General features: G+C 39.0%; 1 protein-coding gene across 4 annotated transcripts in view; it reads left to right on the forward strand.

Annotated features, from left to right (window-relative positions):
• Window positions 1–26,347, forward strand: part of NIPBL (NIPBL cohesin loading factor) — a 294,436-nt gene that overhangs the window by 157,733 nt on the left and 110,356 nt on the right. For 3 of the 4 annotated variants that reach the window (XM_084629342.1, XM_084629343.1, XM_084629344.1), the window contains exons 9-10: window positions 4,490–5,122; window positions 22,843–24,414. In XM_084629342.1, the coding sequence (XP_084485468.1) occupies window positions 4,490–5,122; window positions 22,843–24,414 (2,205 nt within the window). The remainder of the gene's footprint in view (window positions 1–4,489; window positions 5,123–22,842; window positions 24,415–26,347) is intronic. The other variant, XM_084629345.1, reaches the window with a different exon arrangement.

Below are 26,347 nucleotides of genomic sequence, written 5' to 3' on the forward strand. Positions count from 1 at the left end.
GTCTATCTTTACCTGTAGGTCATAGGTCTGACAGGCTCCATGCACAGAGATTACTCTATTGGCCAAATGGCATGCAAGAGTGCTTAAAGGTTTCCACTTGAGGGCTAGAAACTGTTCTCAGTAGGAGATGCAATGAAAGGTGAAGGTACCATTCAGAGTGATCCATTCCCTCTGTTTCCTCTGAAAAAGGAAGCTGACTGATGGTAGGATTCCCCCCTCTGCGATCTGAATCCTAAATCTCTGATGCCTTTCAGAGTGTGGGATCAGACCCAGGGCATCATAACAAAGAGAATATGATGAAAGGTCAGACTCCAGAGCATCCACTTCTTAGAGATGAGAATGATCAAGGTGGCTCTTCCAGGATAACCTGAGAAAGAAACAGTGTGTGGTTCAGTTAGAAAATGTGACAACCATGCTACAAATGTATCATCAAGAGGTAGGAACAAGACATTTAATTTAAATGCCAAAGTGAAGTAGATTGTCTCCTGGGCAGAAGCTCATCTAACCTCTGCTAGGGTGATTCACCCAAAAGGATTGCTGAACAAAAAACCTGCCTGGCTAAGCCATCAGAGATAGACAGCTAATAATGGTTCCTGAACCTGCATGTATTCAAGCTAGTATTTAGAGAGGCGTAGCTCAGTTCGACCTAAGCCTTAGCTGAGACCCACCTTAATGGGATATGTTAATGTTCAGTTGTAATGCAAAAGACAAGGCGAGGAAAATAGACTGAAGATCACTGGGAAAAGATGGTCTGGCTCACAGATTTCCAAGTCAGCTTCTCTAAAACACTTCTCACTCTCTTCCTTTTTTTTGCTACTAGGAAGAATGATTAAGAAGATATAGGAAGGATGCTGCAGCTGTCATCCTTACCCCAGACTGGCCAAGAAGGGCTTGGGACTCAAATGTTTTGGAGATATTACACAGGCTTCCTTTTATTCTCCCTAGCAGGCAGGATGTCCTATTTTAGGACCTGCTTCTGCATCACATCCCAGATTACTCGAGTCTGATTGTTTAGTTATTGAGCAGCAAGTCCTAAATAAGGTTGGATACCCCTTCCAAAGTAATGGAGGGTCTCTTAGCCTCACATAAGCCTTGCACCCTCTCAGCCTACACAAGAGTTTGGACAAAATTCTCCTATTGGTACTAAGAAAGATCAACTAGAGGAAATCAGGCTTTCCCATTTGCTGAATGTCTTACAGGATGGCCTACACTTGGACCTAGGGACCACCACCACCACTGCTTCTTGTGTCTCAGCACTAAAGACTGTTATAAAATCAGGCTCATCCAAGTCTCTCGTAGATCACCCCATAGTATCAAAGTTTATTATAGCAGCACTCTTATTTAAACCAAACCTATCCTCCCTACATGGGATCTTCACCTATCCATTCAAGCAGATGATATCTAATTCACTGTATTTCCTTGCTATGAAAACATTCTTCCTCATCATAATCACGTTAGCAAGAAATGTCTCCAGAAATCTTTGCTCTTATGGCATGAGCCTTATAATATTTTCCCTAAGGGCCAGGTTGCTCATCATGCTTCTGAGTTATTCCAAAGTTAAACATATGCTTCCTAACATAACAAGAGATCATTTTGCTTGACACCTCAACATGCAAAAGAGCATGGCATATGCTGTTTGTGGGAAGAGCTGGTAAATTGTATCTTAGTAGAACCAGTCAGTTCAGGACAACCTCTTTATTCATTTATTTTCACCCTAGATGCCTAGACTTGACAGCTTCTAAATCCTTCTTAGCCAGGTGGCATTGCCAGACATACACAGCTGAGAATAAACCAGCCCTAGAAGGAATCAGAGCCTATTTAATATGCTCAGTGGTGGCATCCTGGGATAGGACATCAGATATCGTAGGGGAAATCTGTACTTTTGCCACCTGGTCACCTACACCTTTATAAAACTCTGTTAACTACTAATGTCATTCCTGTATACACAAAAAGAAAAGGAGTACTTGTGGCACCTTAGAGACTAACAAATTTATTTATTTTTCCTTCACCAGGAAGGTGCTCCAAGTGATAGTTATATATGTTGCTTTTTAGGGAAGGGGAAACTCTTGTTTATTCCTTCTTCTCCCTCACTATTAATTTTTCCTTACAGCTTGCTAGATCCCAAATGTGGTGGAGAAGTCAGAATCCAGAATGAAAAAAATTAACTGATTATTTTTCTGGGAATAATCTCACAACCCAGTCCACCTCATCTGAGATCGTCATCTGAGATCCTTTGGCCTCTTCAGGCTACTCTTAAATAGAAAAAGCCTGATTCTGTATTGCCCTATACTTTATGTATATGTCATGCCCCAGAGCAAAGTAAGCGCAGATTGGTACTGTTTTACACTCACTTTGCACTAGTATAAATACTTTACAAGGTGAAAGGCAATGGACAATCAGGCTTTTAATGTCATTGAATAAGACATAATTGTTAAGAATAAGACTTGAGTGTTCCATTACAGCTTTAAAAGTACTCATTTGGATTGAGAATAGAAGTGTATGTGGGGAATGGAGGCAAGCATGTAAGGTCTTTGGACAAGTTTGTGATGCCTCTGATATCTGCCAAAAGAGAAATACAGTCCTTATGTCCTGTTGTGGGAGAGGGTCATTACCAGAAAGGAAATAATCCGGTAATAGATTTTCTCCTATATGCTGTAGTAAACTAATCTTGTAGGTTCTGGAATATTTACACTTGAGGTCAAAAGGATCTCAAGTTATATATCACAAGAATTGAAGTCAGTGGTGGAAGGCAGAATGAGAGACAGCCTTGGCAGAAGCCAGGATTTTGGCCTGGGGGATGAAGATGCGGGCTGATTTGAGAAATGCTGGAGTGAATAGCTGCAAGATTTTTAGAGTCTGGATGTGAGGAGAAAGGGAATCAAAGATAATTTCATGGTTGCAGGCTTCAGTGGGAAGGAGGTTAGTGTAAGTGACAGTCATGATGAGGAAAGGAAAAAAGGATTAGGGTAAAATAAATCCAATTTATGACATGTTTAGTGTAAAGAGGTTGTAGAACATCTATCAGGATGAACTGGAGAAAAACAAGGCACAAGAGCTTGGACAAAGGAAAAGAGGACATCTGTAGAGAGAGCTTTTAATTGAATGTAGGCCTTGCCACAGTTATACCTCATTTTGTCACTGTTCGATCCATGTGTTGCAATGTGCTGTCCTTGGAGCTACTTGGAAAATCAATCAGAAACTTCATCTGCAGAATAACGCTTCGTCCTTACTTAGTAGTGTCTCTTGCATAGATCATATTACAATTGCAGTCTGTCTTCCAATTCATTTGAATGCAGTTCAAGGTGTTAACCAATAAATGTCTAAGTGGTTGAATTGTAGCTACCTTAGCTACTGCCCCTCTCCTCAAGTGCTATCATGGTATCATTAGAAAAGCTTAAGCTAATAGCCCCCATGTTTAATCTAGAGGAGGCTTGATAGCAGGGTATTTTTTAGCAAGGGGCCCTTTGTGCCCTTCACTTCTCCACACCATCACTCCCACAATGGACCAACAGAGCTCAAATTGTTGACCTTTGCAAAGTTTATCTATTTTCCTAGGCTTTTTGTGGAACAGAGAATTAAGGGAGCTTGCACTATTTGAAGTTGAAAAGAGGTTTTTTAAATTTGTGATGAATTCGGGAAGTGTGTATGTGAACATTATCCCCTTTTTTAAAGTTCCTGTTTGTAAAATACATGTAAATGTGCTCAAAACTTGGGATGAATGCATTTTAGAAAGAAAAGTAAATAAGTTGGGAGATGGGGAAAAAAAGAACAGATGTAGAAAGGTAATGGTGGAAACAATATCCTCAGTCACTTGTGGACAGAAGCATTGCCTCTAGGTGAATTGACTAAGTGCTCCCCTAAAGTAGGAAAGTTGCAAAAGAAATAGATATACTCAGGGAAAAAGAGTAAAGGAAGGCCATTTTTATTTTGCTTTTGAAATGCTTCCTAACTTCATCTTTCCAGGAACATGTTTAAGTAGGGAGCCTTCTGTGACCTGTGGATGTGTTCAGATTTCATTTTATTGCATTTGGAAATGCATAGATATAGTGACTATTGTCTGTCTATAGCTCATCATTAAATTGTCATCACTGGATCCCACGAGAATCTATGGAGCCTTAAACCCTTCCTTTTCCCATAGACTGGGTTACCTTTTCATTAACCTAAATCTTTAATAGTTGATGTCCTGGCCTGAACTTATAAGAGCTTTGTGAAAAGTTTTGGCCATCTTCACTAGAATGGTGCTTTCTCCACTACATGTGGATTGCTAAAATAAATTGCTAGGAGATATGGGCATCCTTTGCTGCAACTATCTGTATTACATCTGGCTTTAGGATGTTCTCCATCATGCATCTTATTTATATACTTACTCTTTGTAAGCACAGCTATTTGTAGAAATACACATTATAAATAATTTAGGGTATATTTAGTGTGTTTTTATATAAACTGTGAAACATCATAACTGTTCAGTTTTTCTGAATTATTATTCTAGGATCAAGACCACCTTTAATCGTACAATCTCAGCCTCCACCTTATTCATCACCTAGAGATGTACCCCCAGACATATTGTTAGATTCTCCAGAAAGAAAGCAAAAGAAACAAAAGAAAATGAAGTTAGGCAAGGATGAAAAAGACCAGACTGAAAAAGCTGCAATGTATGATATCATTAGTTCTCCTTCCAAGGACTCCACTAAACTTACGTTAAGACTCTCTCGTGTAAGATCTTCAGATATGGACCAGCAGGACGATATGCTTTCTGGTTTGGAAAACAGTAATGTGTCAGAGGGTGATATTCCTTTTAATGTGCAGTACCCAGGACAGACTTCTAAAACACCCATTACTCCACAGGATATTAATCGCCCACTAAATGCTGCTCAGTGTTTGCCTCAGCATGAACAGACAGCATTCCTTCAGGCACAACAAGTGCCTGTTTTACAACAGAACACTTCAGTTGCTGCAAAACAACCTCAAACTCCTGTGGTACAGACACAGCAACAGGTTTCGCAACAAGGAACTATAACGCCATATGATGAAGTAGAGTTGGATGCATTGGCTGAAATTGAGCGGATAGAACGTGAATCAGCTATTGAAAGGGAGCGATTTTCAAAAGAAGTCCAAGATAAAGGTAAAAGGATTGTGTATATATCCTATTATTTCCCATCATCACATAGTTCTGTTCTGTTCTGTATAGGTTCTTATACTGCCATCATCTTTGTTGTCCAAAATGAACTGTGACCTTTCATGTGTGTAATATCTGGTATCACTTTGCTTGCAATCCTTAAAATCTGGAGAATGAAGTTGTTAGGTTTTTTAATTTGGGTTCATACAAAATAAAAGTTAAATTATTCATAAACTACTCTTAATTTTGAGCCATGACATTAGATCAGGATAGAGTGGACATTGCTTGTGATGTTACTTGAATTCTGACAGTACCACACAATTACATTGATAGATGGAATCACAGTTTCTAATAGATATTAAATAACGGATCAATTAGTTGATGAAAGAGACACTTACTTCCCTTGTGCACTAGTTTACTGACCATACAGTATAAACATCTTTTTTTGAAATTACAATAGAATTGCTACACCACTTCTGTTTTTATCACCAGTCATATCTAACATGAAAGGTATATTGGATCAGAATTGTACATCTTTTTTTAAAAAGGCAATGGTATGATTGGATAATATATACTTCTACATTGCTTTCGTTTTTGATCAACTGAACACCATTGTTTATCTGTAAATTACATATTCCAGTGAACTACTATATACAGTACCTATTTATCAGACTTGTGTTCTCTACGCCAGAGGTTCTCAACCTTTTTCTTTCTGAGGCTTTCTCTACCCCATATACTGTAAAAATTCCATGGCCCACCTGTGCCACAACAACTAGTTTTCTGCATATAAAAGCCAGGAATGGTGTTGGGGGTAGCAAGCATTGCCTGGGAAAGCTACATTGCTCAGGCTTAGTCTTCAGCCGTGGGTGGCGTGGCTCAGGGCCCTGAGCTTCAGCCCCATGCAGAGGGGCTTTGGCTTTCTGCCCTGGGCCCCAGGGGGTCTAACCCTGGCCATGCTTGGCGGACCCTCAGGGTCCCCGGACCCCTGGTTGAGAACCACTGCTCTATGCCATAGAGGCTAGACTAACATTTGGAGTTTTCCTTTTCCCTCTTCATTTAAATATCTATGTCTAAAGCCTGCCCTCCATAGATGCCTTTTCAGGGTGATCCTTTCTTGATCCTGTTTTACGTTTCTGATCATGTTAACCAGTTTGAAGGTCATTTGCTATGAAGTTATAACAGTGGAATAAAACCCCACCTCTAGAAATTGAAAACAAGGGGGGGTATGTGGGTGTGTTTGTGTGTTACGTGGAAAAGGCATGTTAAATGAGAATGGGTAAACCTTAGTTTTGTTTAAAGGCAGCCTGTATACTATCTGTTTAACTTCTGAGAGAAAATCTTTTTAAGTCTGATGCTAATTTAGCAGAGGTGTCAGAGAAAAGCCTTGCTGAAGTTAAACAGGGCAATTTCTGACTTGATAATACAGTTGCAACTGAACATGTATGAACCAACATCTGGACTGGGCTCTATTTTAGTTGGCACCAAATTTGGGTATTAACAAATGCAGACTTAATCACCCATCCAGAGAGAGCACAAGTTTTTTCCTTATTTAGACCAAAAATTCTGTTTAAATAAATCAAAACATGTTTCTAACCCAAATTTTAATATTTATTACTGGAATTAGTAAAACTTTAAAAAATCCTTTATTTGGTGATAAATTTGAGTCTTGTCACATTACATTATGCATTATTTCAGATAATCCATTTATGGAGAGAAATATGTGCTCTCTTCAAATGTATTCTCTCTTAATCTGATTTTAATATACTTTTGATGGAAGGAAATGCTTTTCTGAATGGCTAAGCTGCTATACTTCTTCTACTAATAATTAACTTGATTTAAAAGTGCTTTCAATTTATTTCCTAACCCTTTGTTTCTTCAAGAATTGTCTCTGTAGATCCCAGCTCTTGGGATGTTTTCCAAGGCCTTTAACTGAGAACCATCTAGAAAAGCAGTGTCTTTTGGGGTTGCATAACCACCCTTCTGCAGCACTCAGATATTCGGAGCAAGACTGTAAAAGGGGATTCATAGACCAAACCACTCTGTTAGTACTTCATTGTGGGTACTGAACCATCTTAGTGCTCCTGTCTCTCTGCACTGTAATTTTTTTGTGCATACTTTAGTTTTTAAGAAAAGTGTAGCTTTGTTCTTTACTTAATTTTTCTGGTAACTTTTCTGCCATTGCGTGAAAAACTTGAGTGTTATATCCTTAAGGTGATGAGACCCAACTTCAGTCAGTGCAGATGGTTGTCCTAGGTTTTTCTGGCTAGTTCTTGGCTCTAGTTCTCTCCTCCTGGTTTTGTATGGCTGACAAGAATGAGTGCACAGGCTTTAATTGGTGCCCATACTGCAAAGTCAAGATGTTCACTACAGACAGATACATCCAGTGTTTCCTGTTCTTGAGGGTGGGTCATTCCCCAGATGCTGCTCTGAGTTTTATGACTTATCTCCCAGGATAAGGAACATGAGCAAAAGTGTATTTGGTGCTTAGTCCTTGAAGAGTACCTTCTCATCTCAACCTGCTGGTTCTAGAACCATCAATGGCTTCTTTTATATGATCACCCTCAGGAACCATTGAAAGGTTGGTGGTCTTTCCCAAGGTTTCCTCAGCTATGGAGTCCTTTGGGGTTATGATGTGTCTACAGCACTGTACTTTCTCAGAGATGCACTCTAAGGCTTCTCACAGCCATAGTCTAAACTTCAAGGCTTTTGGTGCATGTGAACATGTTCTTTCCACGGGTGTTGAATCATTCTGGAGAAGAGGAGGAACTCTCCTGGGGATTGTTTTCAGAACTGGCAGGAATGATATGATGAATGATCATGATGAATGATGAATGGGGATCTGTAGACTTTGCAGATTCTGGTGCCGTCCTCACTGAGTGCCTCAATTCCAATACCTCTGTATTTAGCTCCCTCAGAACAAAGCTGCTTCAAGTTGAGTGGAGACCTCAAATCTGATGATGGCACTGGAGCAACATACTAAGCAGATGCCTCCTTCTCTGGGCTGTGCCAAATCTTTCTGGAATAAAGAAGAAAAAGGGAGATTATCAGGGCACACAGATTGTTGCTCTAATAACTGACATGGTTGACCTTAGCTTCATCAGATGTGAGTAGGAAGCATCACCCTGATACACTGCCCCACACCGAAAAGCTCTTCTGGGATCCATTTCATTATTTTGTCCTTATGGTCATTTGGACCTTCATTTACATGACCCTTTTTGTAGTCTTTCCATCATGACTAAAAGGTACTGAGGAGTTTGGTAAAATGTGTAATTTTTTCTTTGCCTGCTCTTGGGAAGAACAAGCCATCATCTCCTTCTCCTCTTCCACTTAGGGAATCATTCTCTAAATTGATCAGTATTGTGAACAACTTGTCTGTATTAGAAAAAAACTGGTGAAAGTAATAGTGGCTCATCAGATTAATCCAACTTCTCTTTATCAAGTCTCAGGTGTCAGAAGAAGACATAAATGGTAACATGAGTGATTCCTGAAGGATTTTGTAGGAAATGGGATCATCTTTGCATCTCTTTGAGACAAGAATTATCATGAGGTGACCCTACCCCAGATCAAGTACATGGGTAGACCTGTATATGCTAATGGGCCTCTTTATTTTGGATGGCAGACAAGACTCCCTGTTTCTACTTCTGATCATACTCAGGAAAATCAGAAATTACAAGGATGTACCTATTTCTCATAGCTCCTACTTGGGCTCATCAATTTAAGTATTCAGACTTTCTGTATTTCTTGATGCTTCTGTTTCCTCTTAATTACTTTTGAATTTTCTCTTGGGAGCACAGCCACATTCTTCATTCTGATCTTAGTCTGTTCAGAGTATTTTGTAAAATTCTGACATTGAGTGTTCTAAGGAAGTCCAGCCTTCCCTGTGGACTACACCTTGAGATGGAGAGAAAGTTTGTGTTCCAATGACCCTGAGCACTCTGCCAGCAGGAGTTTTAACTCCCGACAGCACCACCCAAGCCGGACCAGTTGGAGGTTGAGCAATAGGCCAGCAATCTATCCTTGTAAAAGAGTTCAGTTATAGAAACACATCAAGGTAGTAATTTTGGCAAACAGCATGATAGACAGGGATGGTGAACACATGTTTGTACCCTAAGTGACATATGACTGTGCGGGAAGGATGCAGATTCAGAAGAACGTGCAAGAAAGTTACAATCTAGAAAATTTCCAACAAGGAATGTTTTTTGAAGCAGAAGAGATTTTCTTTGGGTTAGATAACAATTTGGACCTTTATCAACACCAGTTCCTTAGACTTTTGACTGTCTCATTTGAAAAAAATTTGGTTTGTCTCTTACCACTGCTAGGATGCTTATGTACATTATTTTTGCATATGATCCTACTGTTCCAAGTTTTAATCTTCCATTACATTATACTTTTTAAAATGCTCACTAACTCTCCAGTTGAAGAGCAGGGTATATATCGGGAGATTTAAACTTAGTATTTACAACATTAATAGAGGCACCTTTAAACCTGAAAACTGCCTTTCTGAATGCTATAACCTCATCAAGGAGAATGAACTGGAGGTTTTAATGGCTGACCTTCCTTACAGGGGTTAAAAGTATCACCCCCTATTTTTACCTCAAATGGTTAATGTTTTTCCCTAGACCACATATGTTACTGTGGGAAGTAGATAACATATTCATAATATTAATAGGGCCTTATGCTACTGTTTAGAAAGAGGAAGGAAGAAAACCCATCTAGAAGTCATCTAGCTAATATATAGCTTTTAGTGAAAAATCCAAAAGGGAATCCATTTCTGTTTAGAGTTTCAAAATGCATTAGGCTTGGATTCAGATTTGCTATAATTTTAGTTGGAGGCCCTGTATTTGTAGGATTGAACACTCATTCTTTTGGATCCTAGGCAGGTTCAAAATCATTTTTATGTAATGTGTCTGTCATATAAACTTATATGGAGTTACAGTTCTAGCTGTACAGAGTACTGTTCTCTAGATTCATCAATTTGGGAGAGCCGTCAGGCAACTATCATTGAATTCTCAGCTCTTCTCCTGAGAGGCTACTGCACTTAATTCCCTAAAAATAGGGATCTACAGAGGCAATTCTTAAAGGAGAAAAAGATTACCTACCAGTAACTGCATTTTTCCAGTACATTGCCTCTGAAGATCCATTCTCCCCACTTCTTTGGTATCCTTGTATGGATTCTTTAAACTAATGGAAGAAACGGCTACTTGGACCCTTTTATAAATTTGCTTCCAGTGTTTCGATCTGTGAGGGGGCACTTGCATGTCCCCTGTGGGCACTTCTTTTCTAGATGGTTCCAAGCTGAAAGCAGCAGACACATACATCCCAAGAGTGTGGATATGCAGGAGCAATACACTCAAAACTACAGTTATTGGTAAGTAATCTTTTTGTAATGTAACTTTTACATTAAAAAACAACAACACGAGCAATAAGAATTAATTACTGATGTTGCCTGAGGCATTGTGTGTAATTTAATATTGCCTATACATTTTCATGACAAAATGTGTAGCTACAGGCAATGTACTACTGGTGTACAAAATGAATGGTAGAAGCTTAAGATCATTCTTTGTTTTCCTTAAAAAAAGAGACATGAGTTGTTTTGTCATTTGTATACTTAACCTGTACAAAAGTAGACTCACAGATACAAGGAAGAAGTTGAAATGAGGCATTTGTGAATACTTAAAATGGGAGGAAGATAACTTGGAGCAATATGTATATTAAAAAATCTAGTGTCCCTACAAAAAAAGAAAACAAGACCAAATAGGATGCTGTATGTATTTTGCAAGTGTGACAGGTAAACTTTATGAAGTCTGCATTTTGTATCACTGTACACTACACTAGGTGGAGCTAGTGTCCTTATGTAGCATTGGTAATGAAAAAAGTTTGCTAGTGTCCTATTTTTATAGGAGACAGTGAGATGTTTAACATAGATGTGATTGTAATAACGTAGAAAAAAAGAATTTCAGTTTTCTGAAATTAGATGTTAGTCTATCTGTAAAAATTGCTTGAATTTCTCTTTTTAAAGAAGGTGAAATAACAGACTGAGCAAAGAAAACATGTGAAAACACTTCTGAATGTTTTTTTTTTTTTTTAAATAGTGTAGATCTCCAATGGCAGTGTAGGCTCTTCCAAGTAGAAGTTTGTTGAAGTGTGAATCTGGTCTCTGAGGATAGTAGTAAAGTAGTATTTTAGGATATAAAATAAAATTGCCTCATTCAGACTGTGGCCTAATAATAGGACTATCTCTGTACCTATTGAAAGGATGGGAGGAAAGGATTTGTGACAAAAGGAATTGTCCAACGAATAATTTGTCCCGTGTTCTTTGTGCAGTCATGTGTAACAGAGAAAGTGATGATATAGAGGTGGAGCTAAAAAAAGTTATTGCAAGTCAAGATGAACATACTGCTTTTGTAGTTTGTAACTGGTGGCTGAATCCACTCTGATATTAATTAACATAACATGATGTAGGCTTTGCTCATTATCAGGCAGCATAAATGTCATTGCAATTAGTTAAAGTATTTTCAAATCGAAGGTGAGATGGTGTCAGAATAAAATCAGTAATCTGTCAGAGGAATGTTGGGGAGCATAAAACAATTTGGCAATAAACTTTTAAGAGTTTGCCACTTACACAAGCTATTGGATATAAACCAAGTTGTAAATCAGTCTCTCACAAGTAGTACTTGAATAAATGTTCATTATTTTTTCATTAAGGTACTAACAATATTTTAAATTTTTCTGTGTTCATTTTTTTTCAGATTTTCTTACTATTCTAAGTATAGTATGTATGTTAAATTTTCAGGTACTTGTGGAGAATTATTCTTTTCCAAACAGTTTTACCCATTCACAAACTGATCACGTCGATGGAACCCAACATTTACATTTTGAAAACCTATTTCTTGGGAGAGGTTAAAGTAGGTTACACATTAAACTGTTAAAATGAGAGAGATTTAGTAGGGAACTACAGTGTCTGAATGGTTTTGAAGCTTGGCTGCCACTGTTCCATAGTTTGTCATGCAGTTTTCTAGTGTACTAATGTAAATTGCCCCTGACAATACAGAGGCACGTTAGTCAGCTTGACAGGAGCAGGGAGTTACAAGGATCAGCAGAAGAAAAATTATAATGCCTTGTGTGAGCTTTCAGCTCCTAATTACACTAACTACATTACCATCCTCTTACAAACACACTTCCAAAAATAAGCTGTTCAACTTCCTGAATTCAGCAAAACTGCTCTTAAGTCTCCTTCAGCCTAAGGCAGATCAGCTGAGGGACTACTTAGTCTCAGTGTTTTCTCCTGACATCCCTCTTTATGGGATGTTCCTTTTCCCTGTGTGACTAGAAGCAGATTGGGTCTTTTAGCAGTCACCTCTCAGCACAAGTTTCTAAAGTCCTCTGCTTTCAGATTTGAATTTATGGCAGACCGTAGGTGTCTGCTTGTTGCAGAGACTTTGGAAGCTTATTCAAGTAATCTTTTAGCAACATAAGGCTTTTTGATGTTCTATGCTAAACTAATTTTACACACACACTCACACTAAAATATTTAAAAGTTTAGCTCTGTTCTTCAGCCTTTAACCTATTTCCATCCAGGGATCAGTGCTATGGAATCTATCTCCTTTGAGATGCTGAAGAGGAATGGAGACACTCAAGGCATCATGGACCTGAAGTCTGAATAAATCCACAAGAAAGTCAAAATAGATAAAGAAAATGAAAGGATGATGTAACTAAGGTGACTTCGTGACATCTATAAGATATTCGTAAAGAGGCCTACCTTAGCATATTAATACAGCAGAACCATTGAAGGTACCCACAATTCTGCTAATATGAAGGGCAGTAACAATACCAGTTTCTTTCTTTTGGTCTCTACCTTTCCACGGGTATTTACAAAAGACCCTTGTCAACATGATTCTCTTGGAGAACAGAACATACATGTCTAACCATTCGATTCCTCTCTGTCTAAAGTCATGTAAGAATTCATGGCAACTGTATCATGTCTGGAGGAACATGGTTTCCTTTTAAATAGGGTAAGGAGTCAGCTGCAACCTTGGAGACTTGATGACCTACAGTTGTTCTGGATACTGTCCTGGACAAAAATGTTCATTTTGAAGGAGAAACTAGAAAAGATTGTTTAAATGACCCAGTCACCACTCATCCAGCCACCATACTTACCGCAGGTCCTGATCTGCTGGTTTCCTTTGTGGACACCGTTCATTTGGCACTGCTGTCTTGCAAACCTGGCAAACAGGTAGATGAAGAACATACATGCTGATTCCAATTGTAATGTCCCTTTGCTAGTGGACGTAACCTCAAATATTGGAGAAACAGTAGTTTCCAAGAATGAAGGGTGCATTTGAACTCTGTGGTGGCTCTAGTGGTATTGGCTCAAGGATGAGAAAGGAGACTTAATTGACTGGAAATCTGAGCCATCAGATTAGCCTTCCCTCATTTCCAACATCCTCTCCTGATCATGTGCTGATCCTCACAGAAAATACCACCACCATAGCCTATGTAATTTCACAAGAGGCTAAGCATTTTTTTTGACTCAGAGAAATGACGTTGATAATGTCTTGAGAACAAAAACTTTCCCTTTTCCCTCAGGGCACTTTATAGAAAGAGAACATCACATCCTTTCTTTGCTCAGCAGGAAAGATACATGCCCAGGAGAATGTAGCTGGATCAATCAGTTCTTCAGACTTTGTTGGATTTGTTTGTATAGTAACAGTACAAAAAATGGAGCAGTGCTTGAAAAGAAAAAAAACCTGGAGGTAGAGAAGTTGGATGCCATACCTCTAAGATGGTCAAAAGACTGCTCTGTGGCTTCCCACCTGCTCCACTGGTTGCAAAGAAGCAGGCCACAGAGACTGACTGCAGTTTATTGGTCCTACAGGTCCTGGCTGTCATTTGATTTATAATCTGTAACCACCACTCAGACTGAGACAAGGTCTTGTTCTGCACCAGAACCTGGATCTATGAAAGGAAAATATTAGTCTCTATGATATGCTAGTCAAGTACTAGATATGCTACCGCCATTGCAGCAAAAATAATAATAAAAAAACTATGGATCTAAGTGGCTGAAGTTTGAACACCAAAGTTACAAAAGATGCATAAAGTCAGTCAACTAAGATGAAGGATGTTTTTGAATTCCTTCAAATTTTTTTTGTGTTTTCATGGATCTCCAGAGTAGTGACTTAAGAAGGCATGATCTCCTTTGATTTATTGTCCCTATGGGTGCTCCACTACGGTGTGTGCACACACCTATGCACTTTCATACAGAGATTTTTTTTGTCAGGGAGGGGCAGACCCACCATTGCTCAAGTTCCTTCTCAACCATCTGTGGCTAGTGATGGATTGTCACAGTGTGCGCTAGCTAACTTTCGTAGTTTCACTCCTCTGACGGTTAGAAACCGTCATCTAATTTCAATCGTAAAATTCTTGTTGGCCACTTTATATCCATTTGTTCTTGTGGCAACAACTGTTCCTTAACTTAAATAACTCTTCTCCCTCCCTGGTGTTTATCCTTCCTATGCACTTATGGAAAGCAATCATATCTCTCTGGTAGTCAATGCCGTTAATGAGAGAAATGGACAGCATTGATCCAGATCAACCTCTCATGATACAGAACTTAAATGCTTGGACTTTTCTGGCCTTGAGAGTTACTCTTTGGCCAGTCTACAATTCAGGGTTGTCATCTACCGTGCTTTGATGGCAAAAGCATGACTTTATTAATTACAGCAAATACTCACATTGATTATTATTTGCCTCAAGACCAGAAGAAACCATTTCAGGCTCTCCAGATGATTGCCAAAGCTTCTCTACAGGCTTCACTACATGCAGCTGACACAAATTGTTCTTGGCAATTTATGTTATAATTATGCATCAAGCTCTGTCTGCAATCCTCTGGTCTCCCCACAGAGGTCCAAAATACAGTGGAGGATCTTCCTTTCAAAGAGCCCAAGCTCTTCAATGATACAACAGACAAATCCCTTCACTCACTGAAGAACTCTAGCGGGACCCTGCAATCTCTTGGCATCTACATCCCTACAATGAAGAGAAATATAACAAGTTGCAGACAGCGCAATGGTCTTGCCCACTCAAGTGACAACCCCTGCAAAGACTAGTTGGAACCACATAGGAAGAGCTCCAGATTCCACAAAAAGGGGCCGTCATCTGTGTTACTTCAGTTAGTGACTCTTCCCAAGCAGCTATTTTGATCTTTTGGTTTGAGGGTCATGAATCTCCCAATATTTTGGATACTACACAGCACCACAGAGTGAATGAAGGGATGCCAGATTCCACCTAAGGAGTATTGAAATGAGCTTCAGGTTGCATTTTAGAATGTTACAAAGCTTCTGGAGTGCATCCCCCCACCTAGGATGACTGCCCATTCTATTAGGGCACAATGCACCTCTATAGCCATACTTAAGAACATACTAATTGCAGATGGTTGTCTGTGCATATTTTCCAAGCACTATGTTATCATGCATGTTTCCAGGGCAGATGCAGCCTTTGGTGAGACTGGTGTCCAGTCTGTACTGAATCTGCCTCCTCAAAATGCCCTTCCATAATTCATGGATGGCTTTTGGGTCATCTGAAGTAGAGCTCCAATTGGGACAATAACTTGGGGGAGGAGGAGGTTACTTGTAGAGTAACTGAGGTTCTTTGAGATGTTTTGTCTCTATGGGTGTTCCATTACCTGCCATCCTTCCCCTCTGTGTCTGGAGTCCTTCCCCCTCGACTTCATGGTTGAGAAGGAACTGAAGCAGTGATAGGTCCATCGCTTCCTATTATACGCTCACAGTGGAGCACAAGGATATGTATGATGAAGGTACAGATCCATGGGTATAGGGTGACCAGACTGCAAGTGTGAAAAATCGGGACAGCGGGTGGGAGGTAATAGGAGCCTGTATAAGAAAAAGACCCAAAAATCGGGACTGTCCCTATAAAATCGGGACATCTGGTCATCCTACATCGGTAGGGCCCTACCAAATTCACATCTGGGAAAAAATGCATCACGGACCATGAAATCTGGTCTTTTGTGTACTTTTTCCATTATACTATACAGAATTCATGGGGGAGACCAGAATTTCGTAAACTGGGGGTCCCAACCCAAAAGGAGGTTGTGTGGGATAGAGGGATTGTAAAGTTATTTGTAGGGGGGTCGTGGTATTGCCACCCTTGCATCTGCATCTGCACTGCTGTCTGCAGAGCTGAGTTGGCAGAGAGTGGTGACTGCTGACTGAGGGCCCCGCTCTGAAGGCAGCAATGCAGAAGTAAGGGTGGCAATACCATACTGTGCCATCCTTACTTCTGTGCTGCTGCTGGCGGCAGCGCTGCCTTTAGAACTGGTCTACCACTCTCTGACTGACTGCTGTCTGCAGCAGTGCAGAATCATAGAATCATAGTCTTTAAGGTCAGAAGGGACCATTATGATTGTCTAATCTGACCTCCTGCACAACGCAGGCCACAGAATCTCACCCACCCACTCCTGTAACAAACCCCTAACCTATGTCTGAGATATTGAAGTCCTCAAATTGTGGTTTAAAGACTTAAAGGTGCAGAGAATCCTCCAGCAAGTGCTGCAGAGGAAGGCGAAAAACCTCCAGGGCTTCTGCCAGTCTGCCCTGGAGGAAAATTCCTTCCCAACCCCAGATATGGTGATCAGCTAAACCCTGAGCATGTGGGCAAGACTGACCAGCCAGACACCCAGGAAAGAATTCTCTATAGTAACTCAGATCTCACCCCACCTAACATCCCATCACAGGCCATTGGACATATATACCGTTAATAGTTGAAGATCAATTAATTGCCAAAATTAGGCTATCCCATCATATCATCCCCTCCATAAACTTATCAAGCTTAGTCTTGGAGCCAGATATGTCTTTGGCTTCCACTGCTCCCCTTGGAAGGCTGTTCTAGAACTTCACTCCTCTGATGGTTAGAAACCTTCATCTAATTTCAAGTCTAAACTTCCTGATGGCCAGTTTATATCCATTTGTTCTTGTGTCCACACTGGTACTGAGCCTAAATAATTTTTCTCCCTGTGTGGTATTTATGCCTCTGATATATTTATAGATAGCAATCCTATCTCCTCTCAGCCTTCTTTTGGTTAGGCTAAACAAGCCAAGCTCTTTGAGTCTCCTTTTATAAAACAGGTTTTCTATTCCTCGGATCATCCTAGTAGCCCTTCTTTGTATCTGTTGCAGTTTGAATTCATCCTTCTTAAACATGGGAGACCAGAACTGCACACAATATTCCAGATGAGGTCTCACCAGTGTCTTGTATAAAGGTACTAACACCTCCTTATCTCTGCTGGAAATACCTCACCTGATGCATCCCAAGACCGCATTAGCTTTTTTGACGGCCATATCACATTGGTGGCTCATAGTCATCCTGTGATCGACCAATACTCCGAGGTCCTTCTCCTCCTCCGTTACTTCCAAGTGATGCATCCCCAGTTTATAACAAAAATTCTTGTTATTAATCCCTAAATGCATGACCTTGCACTGTTCGCTATTAAATTTCATCCTATTACGATTACTTTAGTTTACAAGGTCATCCAGATCTTCCTGTATGATATCCCATGACTCCCTAAAGTTACAACATCATGAAATTTCAGATTTAAATATCTGAAATCATGAAATTTACGCTTTTTAAAATCCTGTCCAATTTTTTACCAAAATGGACTCTGAATTTAGCAGGGCCTTACCCATAGGGAATGCGCACGCACCAGAAGTGGAGCATCCATGGGGACAAAACATCTCTAAGAACTCCAGTTATTGTATAGATAGGTAAGCTTGCCTTTCTGTAATCCTGAGTATTTGACAATAAGAAGCCAAGAAGGTTATTGATCCTCCCTGCGACTTTTTTTTTTTTAAATTAAATTGTACGTAACAGCAGGATCCTCACTTAGAGAATTTTCAGTGTAACCATAATAGTGTGACTGAGAAAATGGAGTATTATAAAAAAGGTCATAAGTTTCTTGCAAATCGAATTTTTTTGAAATAGTTTTAATTAAAAACTAAAGTTTATATAATTTTTTTTTTCAAATTTGGAAGCTATAATTCTGGAAGATGGTGCTAGTGGCAGTTTGTAAGGCCAGGTATGGATCCATAAGAACTTCCCTTTCTCCATTCAAGGGGGAAAGGGGCTTCCTATTTTTTGACTGTCAGGCATAGAGGTTCCAAGAAAAAAATTCATAAGCACGTCTGATTTCCCTACCACCACATCTCTGTGTTATTGAGAGGGTCTTTCATCCAGCAGGTATTATTGGGTAGGAGAAGCTCAAATCTCAAAGCCTAAGGGATGTACTTGACCTACAGTAAAGTAATTTTTGCTTCATTATTGTCAGATTGTGCTGATTGTTTGTTTGTTTGGACGTAGGCAGAGATAAATGACAGACAAAAGCTTGTTGGAGAAGAAACAGGACACTGAATGTGTTTTGTCTCTGTAAATTTTATAATTTGGGCAGTGTCCTTAGCACTGGGTAAGGGTCTTAAACAATACTAAGTCACTTAACTTTGGCAGGTTTCAGAGTAGAAGCCGTGTTAGTCTGTATCTGCAAAAAGAAGAGGAGGACTTGTGGCACCTTAGAGACTCACGAAAGCTTATGCTCAAATAAATTTGTTAGTCTCTGAGGTGCCACAAGTCCTCCTTTTCTTTTAACTTTGGCAGTGGCTGCTGCTACTTCCAGCTTCTCACATTGCTGCTGCTTGGGGAGGTGGGAGGTAGGCCCCCTTCTGTTATAGTTTCATAGTTCCAGTGGGAAATTACTGTTAAGAGATCATGTTTGTGGACAGACAGATGCTTCTTGGGTAGCTAGGTCCACTCCCAATTTGGAGATGAGACAAGCATGGATAGAGGGTGACAAAATCCATATCTGATAGGAAAGGTCTAAACTTCCTTACAAAGCAAAGATGAAAATGCAGACTTTTAACTGCTGCTATCTGGATGTATGCAAGTGAGCTAACAAAATTCCTAGGTGGTGAACCTGGAGAAAGAGAAATTGTGAAGATATCATCTCTGCTATTTCTTCTGGTGTTTTTTCCAGCTAACCAACATCACTCTGATCCAGATTAGTTTCACGTAGGTAGCTGTCATTCATGTCCCAGCCATAGCCATATACTTGGAAAGCAAGTACTCAGGCCATCTCACTACCTCTCCTAGTATCTCCTAGTAGTATTGAATAGGTGGGGTAGCATTGTAGAGTCTTGGATAAATGATCATCTAAATCAAGCTTCTGCTCTTCTCAGGAACAAAAGAATGATGGGTGAATTTAAGAGCAATTTCTGTGCCATATTCAAGCCTAAACCCACACTGAAAACAGTTGGAGAAGTCTGGACTAAATGGATACTAAATTATGCTAGAACTACCTCACCACAACCTGAAATACACAGTTCCTGCACCAAGAAGTTGATAGTCTAAGCAGATCTTCAACAATAATAGACCCTTCAATCTATTCAAAAGCCATCCGCAATCACCCAAAACAATAAGCAACTGATTCTTTCCTATGTCTGCATTTTCATCTTTCCTGATTCTTTCCTATTCTTTCCTCCTTAGTCACCTTCAAAAAATGTGAGGTACAGAAGAGAATCCTAGCAATACTCCCACTTTCTCTTTTTTGATCTATAAGCAAGAAGACCACATGCTTGCATAAATCCAATTTTAGTGTGAGAAACTGCCTACATTCCTGATTTAATAAAACCAGGAGAACCACACTTGCTTGCTGATCCTCCTGTTGCTCATGCTAGACCCCGGATATCCATCTGGAGACAATTGGCCAAATAGGCATACAAAGTAATCTAGTCAGGTTTCATCCACAATTTTAAATAACTGATTATGTCTTTAAAAATAGACACCTACTAGATAGAGGACTAAATCAGCTAGCTGAAGGCAGATATGTAAGAGAAGAAGGTTGGGAAGAACCATCAATAAGGTCTAATGGCAACACCTTAATCCTTATTGCAACCTCTCAGCAACATTGAATTGGTAATCCATGGAGTGCATGAATAAGGACTGCAGGTAGGCTACACATACCATATAAAACAATAAACCCCATCAACCAGTAACTCCTAACCAGGGGACATCTGTCAGAAATTACTCCTCCAATACCGGTTCCCATTCCTATTTGTCATCTTAACTTCCTTCCTGTTTAATCTGTCCTAATCTCCAGTATATATATACCCTTTTCTCTCCCCATCCACCTAATAGTTCCAGATCCAGTCCAAATGGAGCTTGGTCAGTTAATGTATTTAAAAACTGGGAAACATTTTTGCCACAGTCCTAGATCAGCCACATCTGGATATGAGTAATAAGATATGGTCTCTATTCTTGTCTAAGAAACTTGGGCAGGAATTTAATGTCAGGTCATCTTAACATTACTGAAGATTGCAATGTCTAGAAAGAAGATTGCCAGTCCCTTTCCATGCAAAAACTGCTTGACCACCTTCTTTGCTTGTTTGAGTCCAACTTAGACTAAATCCTCCCAGATACATTGAACAGCTCTTTTGGCCTATTATGACCTAGGTGAAGGTAGACCTTTTTCTCTGCAATTTCTTGTCAAGTTTATAGGGGCTTGAAACTTCTTTAGCCTCCTGTTATAAAGTCTTCTGTGTCATGAAAAGTTATTCTGGTCTTGACAAAACGGAAGAAAATTCTTTTTGGGCCACTCAGCTCTTTTGAGGTTAATTTTTTTTCATGGAAGTTCATTTTCCTAGCGTCAGTGACTTCATCTTGTGGAGTAAATGAGCTTCAGGCCCTCGTGACCTCTCTGGATGGTGTCAGAGTTCCATCTTAGTGAGCCCATCATCTTCCCCACATTATTCTCATGCTTTGATGCCCACCTTGGGGAGGCCCTTCTCTGTACACTGGATGTGAAAATGTCTTTGGAATTCTTACTTGGTGCAGTCTAGAAATTCCAACCGTTATTTTGTTTCTTTTTAAATCAATTTGCTGGTTAATGCTGTTAACAAAAGGACCAATAACCAAGTGGACGTCTGAGTTCATTTCATATTGCTATCACCTGAAGTCTTGTTAAAGGGTCAGTTGACCAGAGGCAAGGTTATCACAACCACCTGCCCGGAACCAGAGCGTTCATAGACCTATCCAAAGCCAATTATGTGGTCTTCTCCTCACACATTTACAATGCATTCTTGCTTGTCTTCAGCTGTTGGAAGGGAATCCTATTCCAAACACTTTGCTCCAGAATTTATTTCTAAAGTAAAGCTCTCCCACCTTCAAAAAAAAGTTTTATTTACATTTTCCAGTGTTCCTTATTTGCAGTTTTAGCCAATTTGTGTGGAGTTTTATACCTGCTTGCTGTTTCCTTCTGCAGTCGTGAATGTTTTATGTGATGTTGCATTTTTAAGATTCATCCAAGTCCTCATTTTATAGATATGTACATAGAGATATGAACAAAAATTAAGAGAAAAAAATCCCTTGTTCACATTATTACTGTTGACCATGTTGCTGCTTGTTACAACTTTGCTCTCATTTTAACTTTAGGGAAGATACTTCAAGCTTTTTACTCTCCAGGGTGAGAATCTTTCAGAGGTTGTAATTTTCCTTCTGTGGAGATTATCAATTTGCAGAGTTTTATTTCATCTCTCCGACTACCCTCAGAGTTTGAAGCTTACCCTTTTTATGTTTTTCTCTCTTATATCTTGTCGATTTTTTTTTTCTTCTGACACAGAGGTGAAGCTGGGAAAATCCATCTTGCAATAAAGAACTGAAAATTCAAAGAAAGAATTTAAAAAACTAAAAGACAAAAACAAAACAGACCCTACATTTCAGGTCTTGTTTGCCAAATACAAAAAGATTTGTGACACCTGAAAGTATGGGAAGTACTGCAAGTAAAGTTTTTAGCTTCAGGGACCCACCAGATGAATGTTCATTTAGAATACCTTGTTGGGAAATCCTGATAGTAATGAATTAGGTTTAATGGATGATAAACATGCTATATACTATTTTTATATTGACTTCTTATAATCTACCCATGACAAGGTGCTGCTTTTTTAAATCCAAAGTTATCAGGATTCTACTCGAAGTATATGTTGATTTTGTAAATTGTAAACCGTAAATTGAAATCTTAACTGTCCAATCAAGTAATTGAAGTTAGAGGATATTTATATTCCATTCAGAAATAATATTTTAAAAAATTAAGCTTGCAACGTGAAGTATTCAGGTTTGGAAATTCACAATACTGCCCCTTTGTGTATATGAATTATAGTGCAGGCCTCAGCTCTTCCACTGTACTTCTCCAGAGGTGGTAGTTTAGTTTTTTTTATTCTAACTGTTCAGTTTTAGTCCCTTAAACTGTTTGCACACAATCCAAACACCACAGTGAACAGGGCAGAGAGAATCCATGCCTTGTTCGCTACAAAACTCTGCTTTCTTCGCCTCCCTTTACGTGCACTGAATCAAACTGGGTCCTGCAGTAGAAAATGTATTACACTATGCATAAAAAGCAATTCTGGTTATGGAGGAACACCTTAACTTTTTCATTTGCTGATTTATGAATGCTGCATGTTATCTTTCATGTTCTTTTAACATTAAACCATAATCCATGAATATACTGAAAATGTGTTTACAGATATGCACACACTTACTTTCATAGGGTAGGTTTGTTGCCTGTGTTTCTGTAGGGAGACTGTTTTTCAGGTTTTTGGGGGGGGGGGGGTGTCTTTCGCTTAGAGGTTTATCCTTTCATGTGTATTGTGTTTTTTTTTTCTTTCAATCTGCAGATAAGCCTTTGAAGAAGCGAAAACAAGATTCTTATCCACAGGAGGCTGGGGGTGCTACTGGAGGAAATAGACCAGCTTCTCAGGAGACAGGTTCTGCAGGAAATGGGTCAAGGCCAGCATTGATGGTTAGTATTGATCTTCAGCAAGCAGGACGAGTGGACTCTCAGGCAACTGTAACTCAGGATTCAGACACCATCAAAAAGCCTGAAGAAATAAAACAGTGTAATGATGGATCTATTTTTATTCCCCAAGAAGACCCTGTTGGAGTTCTTAAACTTAAACCTGAAAACCATCCCGAGACCCTTAGAAAAAAGTCAGATTCTGAGTGTCAAAAGACAGACATTCAACAAAATGAGAGCAAACAGATGGAAATGCAACAAAATGAAAGCAAATGGATGGAAAGTAAACACAATGAGAGCAAACAGATAGAAGGTAAACATGAAAGTAAGCATGACAGCAGACTAATGGATGTGAAACACCATGAGAGCAGACTGATGGAAACAAAACAAAATGAGAACAGACAGATGGACGTGAAACAAAATGAGGGCAAACAAAATAATGGCAAACAGGAAATAAGACACAGGCCTGAAACGCCAAAACAGAAGAATGAAGGCAGGCCTGAAACGCCAAAACAGAAGAATGAAGGCAGGCCTGAAACGCCAAAACAGAAGAATGAAGGCAGGCCTGAAACGCCAAAACATAGACATGATAATAGAAGAGATTCTAGTAAACCGTCTTCAGAGAGGAAACCTGAAATATCTAAACATAAACAGGAAATTAAATCTGATCCCTCCAGGGTAAAATCTGAAAGTAGATCAGATCCAACAAAACAAAGACCAGATGGACGTTCAATTCCTGAGACTCCAAGGCGTGACCATGATAACCTTAAACAAAAATCTGAGGACAGGGGCGAATCAGAGAGATATAAGGGAGATCCATCCAAGATCAGAAGACCTGAATATTTGAGATCCTCAAGCAAAAGTGAGCATGACTCCAAACATGGGATTAAATCTGATAGTTCAAAAACTGAGAAACTAGAAAGAAAACATAGACATGAGTCTGGTGAGTCAAGAGAGAGGTTCTCTTCTGGGGAACAAAAATCAAGACCAGACAGTCCTCGTATTAAACAGGAAAGTAAAGGAGATTCTAGTAAATCAAGACTTGATAAACCTGGTTTTAAATCACCCAACAGCAAGGATGAACGAAGGACAGATGGTAATAAGAGTAAAGTGGATAGTAATAAACCACACACTGACAATAAGGCAGAGTTTCCCAGTTATTTGTTGGGGGGAAGATCTGGTGCATTGAAACATTTTGTTATTCCAAAAATCAAGCGTGATAAAGATGGCAATGTCACTCAGGAGCCAAGGAAAACTGAAATTAAGGGTGAACAAAAGGACAAAGTGGAGAAGATTGGGCTAGTAGAAGATCTAAATAAAGGAGCTAAGCCAGTAGTTGTTCTGCAAAAGCTTTCTTTGGATGATGTACAAAAATTTATTAAAGACAGAGAAGATAAATCAAGGAGCTCTTGTTTTAAACCCAACAAGAACAAGTCATCCAAATCAAATAAAGGTAAGACTCTTTTAAGGTTAATTTGTATTACATTTAGGAAGTTCCCTCTCTTCCTAAATTTTTTTTAATATTGCTATTGATAGAAATTGAATAAATATTTTTAAAATTTGAGCTAATTGAACTGGCACTAATGAATTATTTCTCTGTTTTATTACGTGAGTGGTTTCCATTTGACTCTGTATAATCTCAGTTATGCAATGGCTTGTCGATATTAGAAATCTTTCATCGGTGGGACTACGCTCCTGTGCAAATCCCTTATGTAGAGACACTTAATTCTAAATCATGTATAGATATGGTATAAATATGATTTAAACTGGTTTAAGTGTCTCTACATTAGGGATTGCAGTGGGGTAAATAAATCAATTTAGTTACACCAGTGCAAAACATGCACGTATAATCCAGCCCTAAGACTTTTTACTATTCCTGGAATCTATAGCTTCTTAAAAAATGAATGGAATGATATGATTCAGTAGGGACACCTAGTTGTATTGGGCAAACTCATCTAACCAATCTACACTATAAATGAGTATTGCGGGAACCCACATACTACATGGTTGTCCCCCAGTATGCTTAAAGCAGCATGGCTGTGTTAATGTATTAGCCTTGAGCCTTTAGCTCAATTCGGAAACACCATTGTCTGTCTGATCCCATCTATGCTGAAAGACTGAAGATCTTTTAATTGATATATATAACCTGGTCTGCTGACGTAGTTGAATTCATAGTGTGGACAGAATCTTATTTGATGTAGCTTGTATGTTTTTAGGTGGGTGATTTTTGTATTGAATTAAAACTTCATTTAGATGACTGATCAAATTTGTTTCTTAGTGCTCATTTAGATGATAAACACTATAACTCCACATTGTGAAAGCTATCTTACCATCAAGTTAAAAATTATGGTTTTAAGTGTTTAGATGTTAAATGAATGTAAAACTTGTAGAACTCATAATGTGTCAACATCTACAAGTCTGTCAGGCCACAAAATAAAGGATAAATCAATTGTGTGGTGGAAGAGGCTTTTAAATACATACATTTATACATATGAGCCCATAGCTGCTTAAATAGCTAACATCATATCTAATTGCTCACAGATTTGACATTTAGACATTTTCTTATAAAGCTGTCTTGATTCAGTAAGATGAAGTAATGCTCTTTGTGTGTTGTGCATGTGTGTACATAAGTATGGAGATAAAAAACCATGTGATAAATTTATCATGCACCTTTCACTGCTACACCTAATCTCTGCTCACAGTTTATTTTAGCTCTCCAAACCTCTGAGCTGCTCAAAACACCAATTATATTTTTTTAAATATCAACCTACCAGTGAAAAGTTCTCATCTCCAAAATGTGAGATTCACTCCTGCCTCCTCACACAGTTATCTTTCTGAGGTTTAGGGCTGGGTCTTGCAACCATAACTAAACCTTTCTAGAAATGAAAAATCACAATTTTATGTCTCATATCTCAGCCTAAAAGATTAGAAATGGGAGCTTTATACCATTGACGAAGGAATATTCTATGCTTTCTGATGGGATCCAGCACTACTCTTGGAAGGGCCTAAGATGATGGACTTTGAAATCATAATTTTGTCATGTGTAGAAAATGTATTTTAGATCATTTTTAGAGGTTCTTGCTCCCTCTGAGTCCTTTGCAGTTTATATATATGCACCCTCTAAAATATTCCTAAAATAGATTTTCTGTAATTTGTGGCATGTAGAGAACACATGGTGGCTAAAGGTTGTAATGACACTTTTTAGTGGTGATTAAATTGCCCATTTAGCGATTAATGGCTTTTCCACACATGAGCAATGCATTCATCTTAAACTCTTGCTGATAGAACTTAAACTACCCCTTTTTATATTCCATATATAGACACATGCAATATATTGTCACTTTTCCAAAGTGAAAACGTTTTTTTCTGTTAGTGGGGAAAAATGT

The sequence above is a fragment of the Lepidochelys olivacea genome (genome assembly GCF_965140295.1).
Source record: "Lepidochelys olivacea isolate rLepOli2 genome assembly, chromosome: 5".
Lineage (NCBI taxonomy): Eukaryota > Metazoa > Chordata > Testudines > Cheloniidae > Lepidochelys > Lepidochelys olivacea.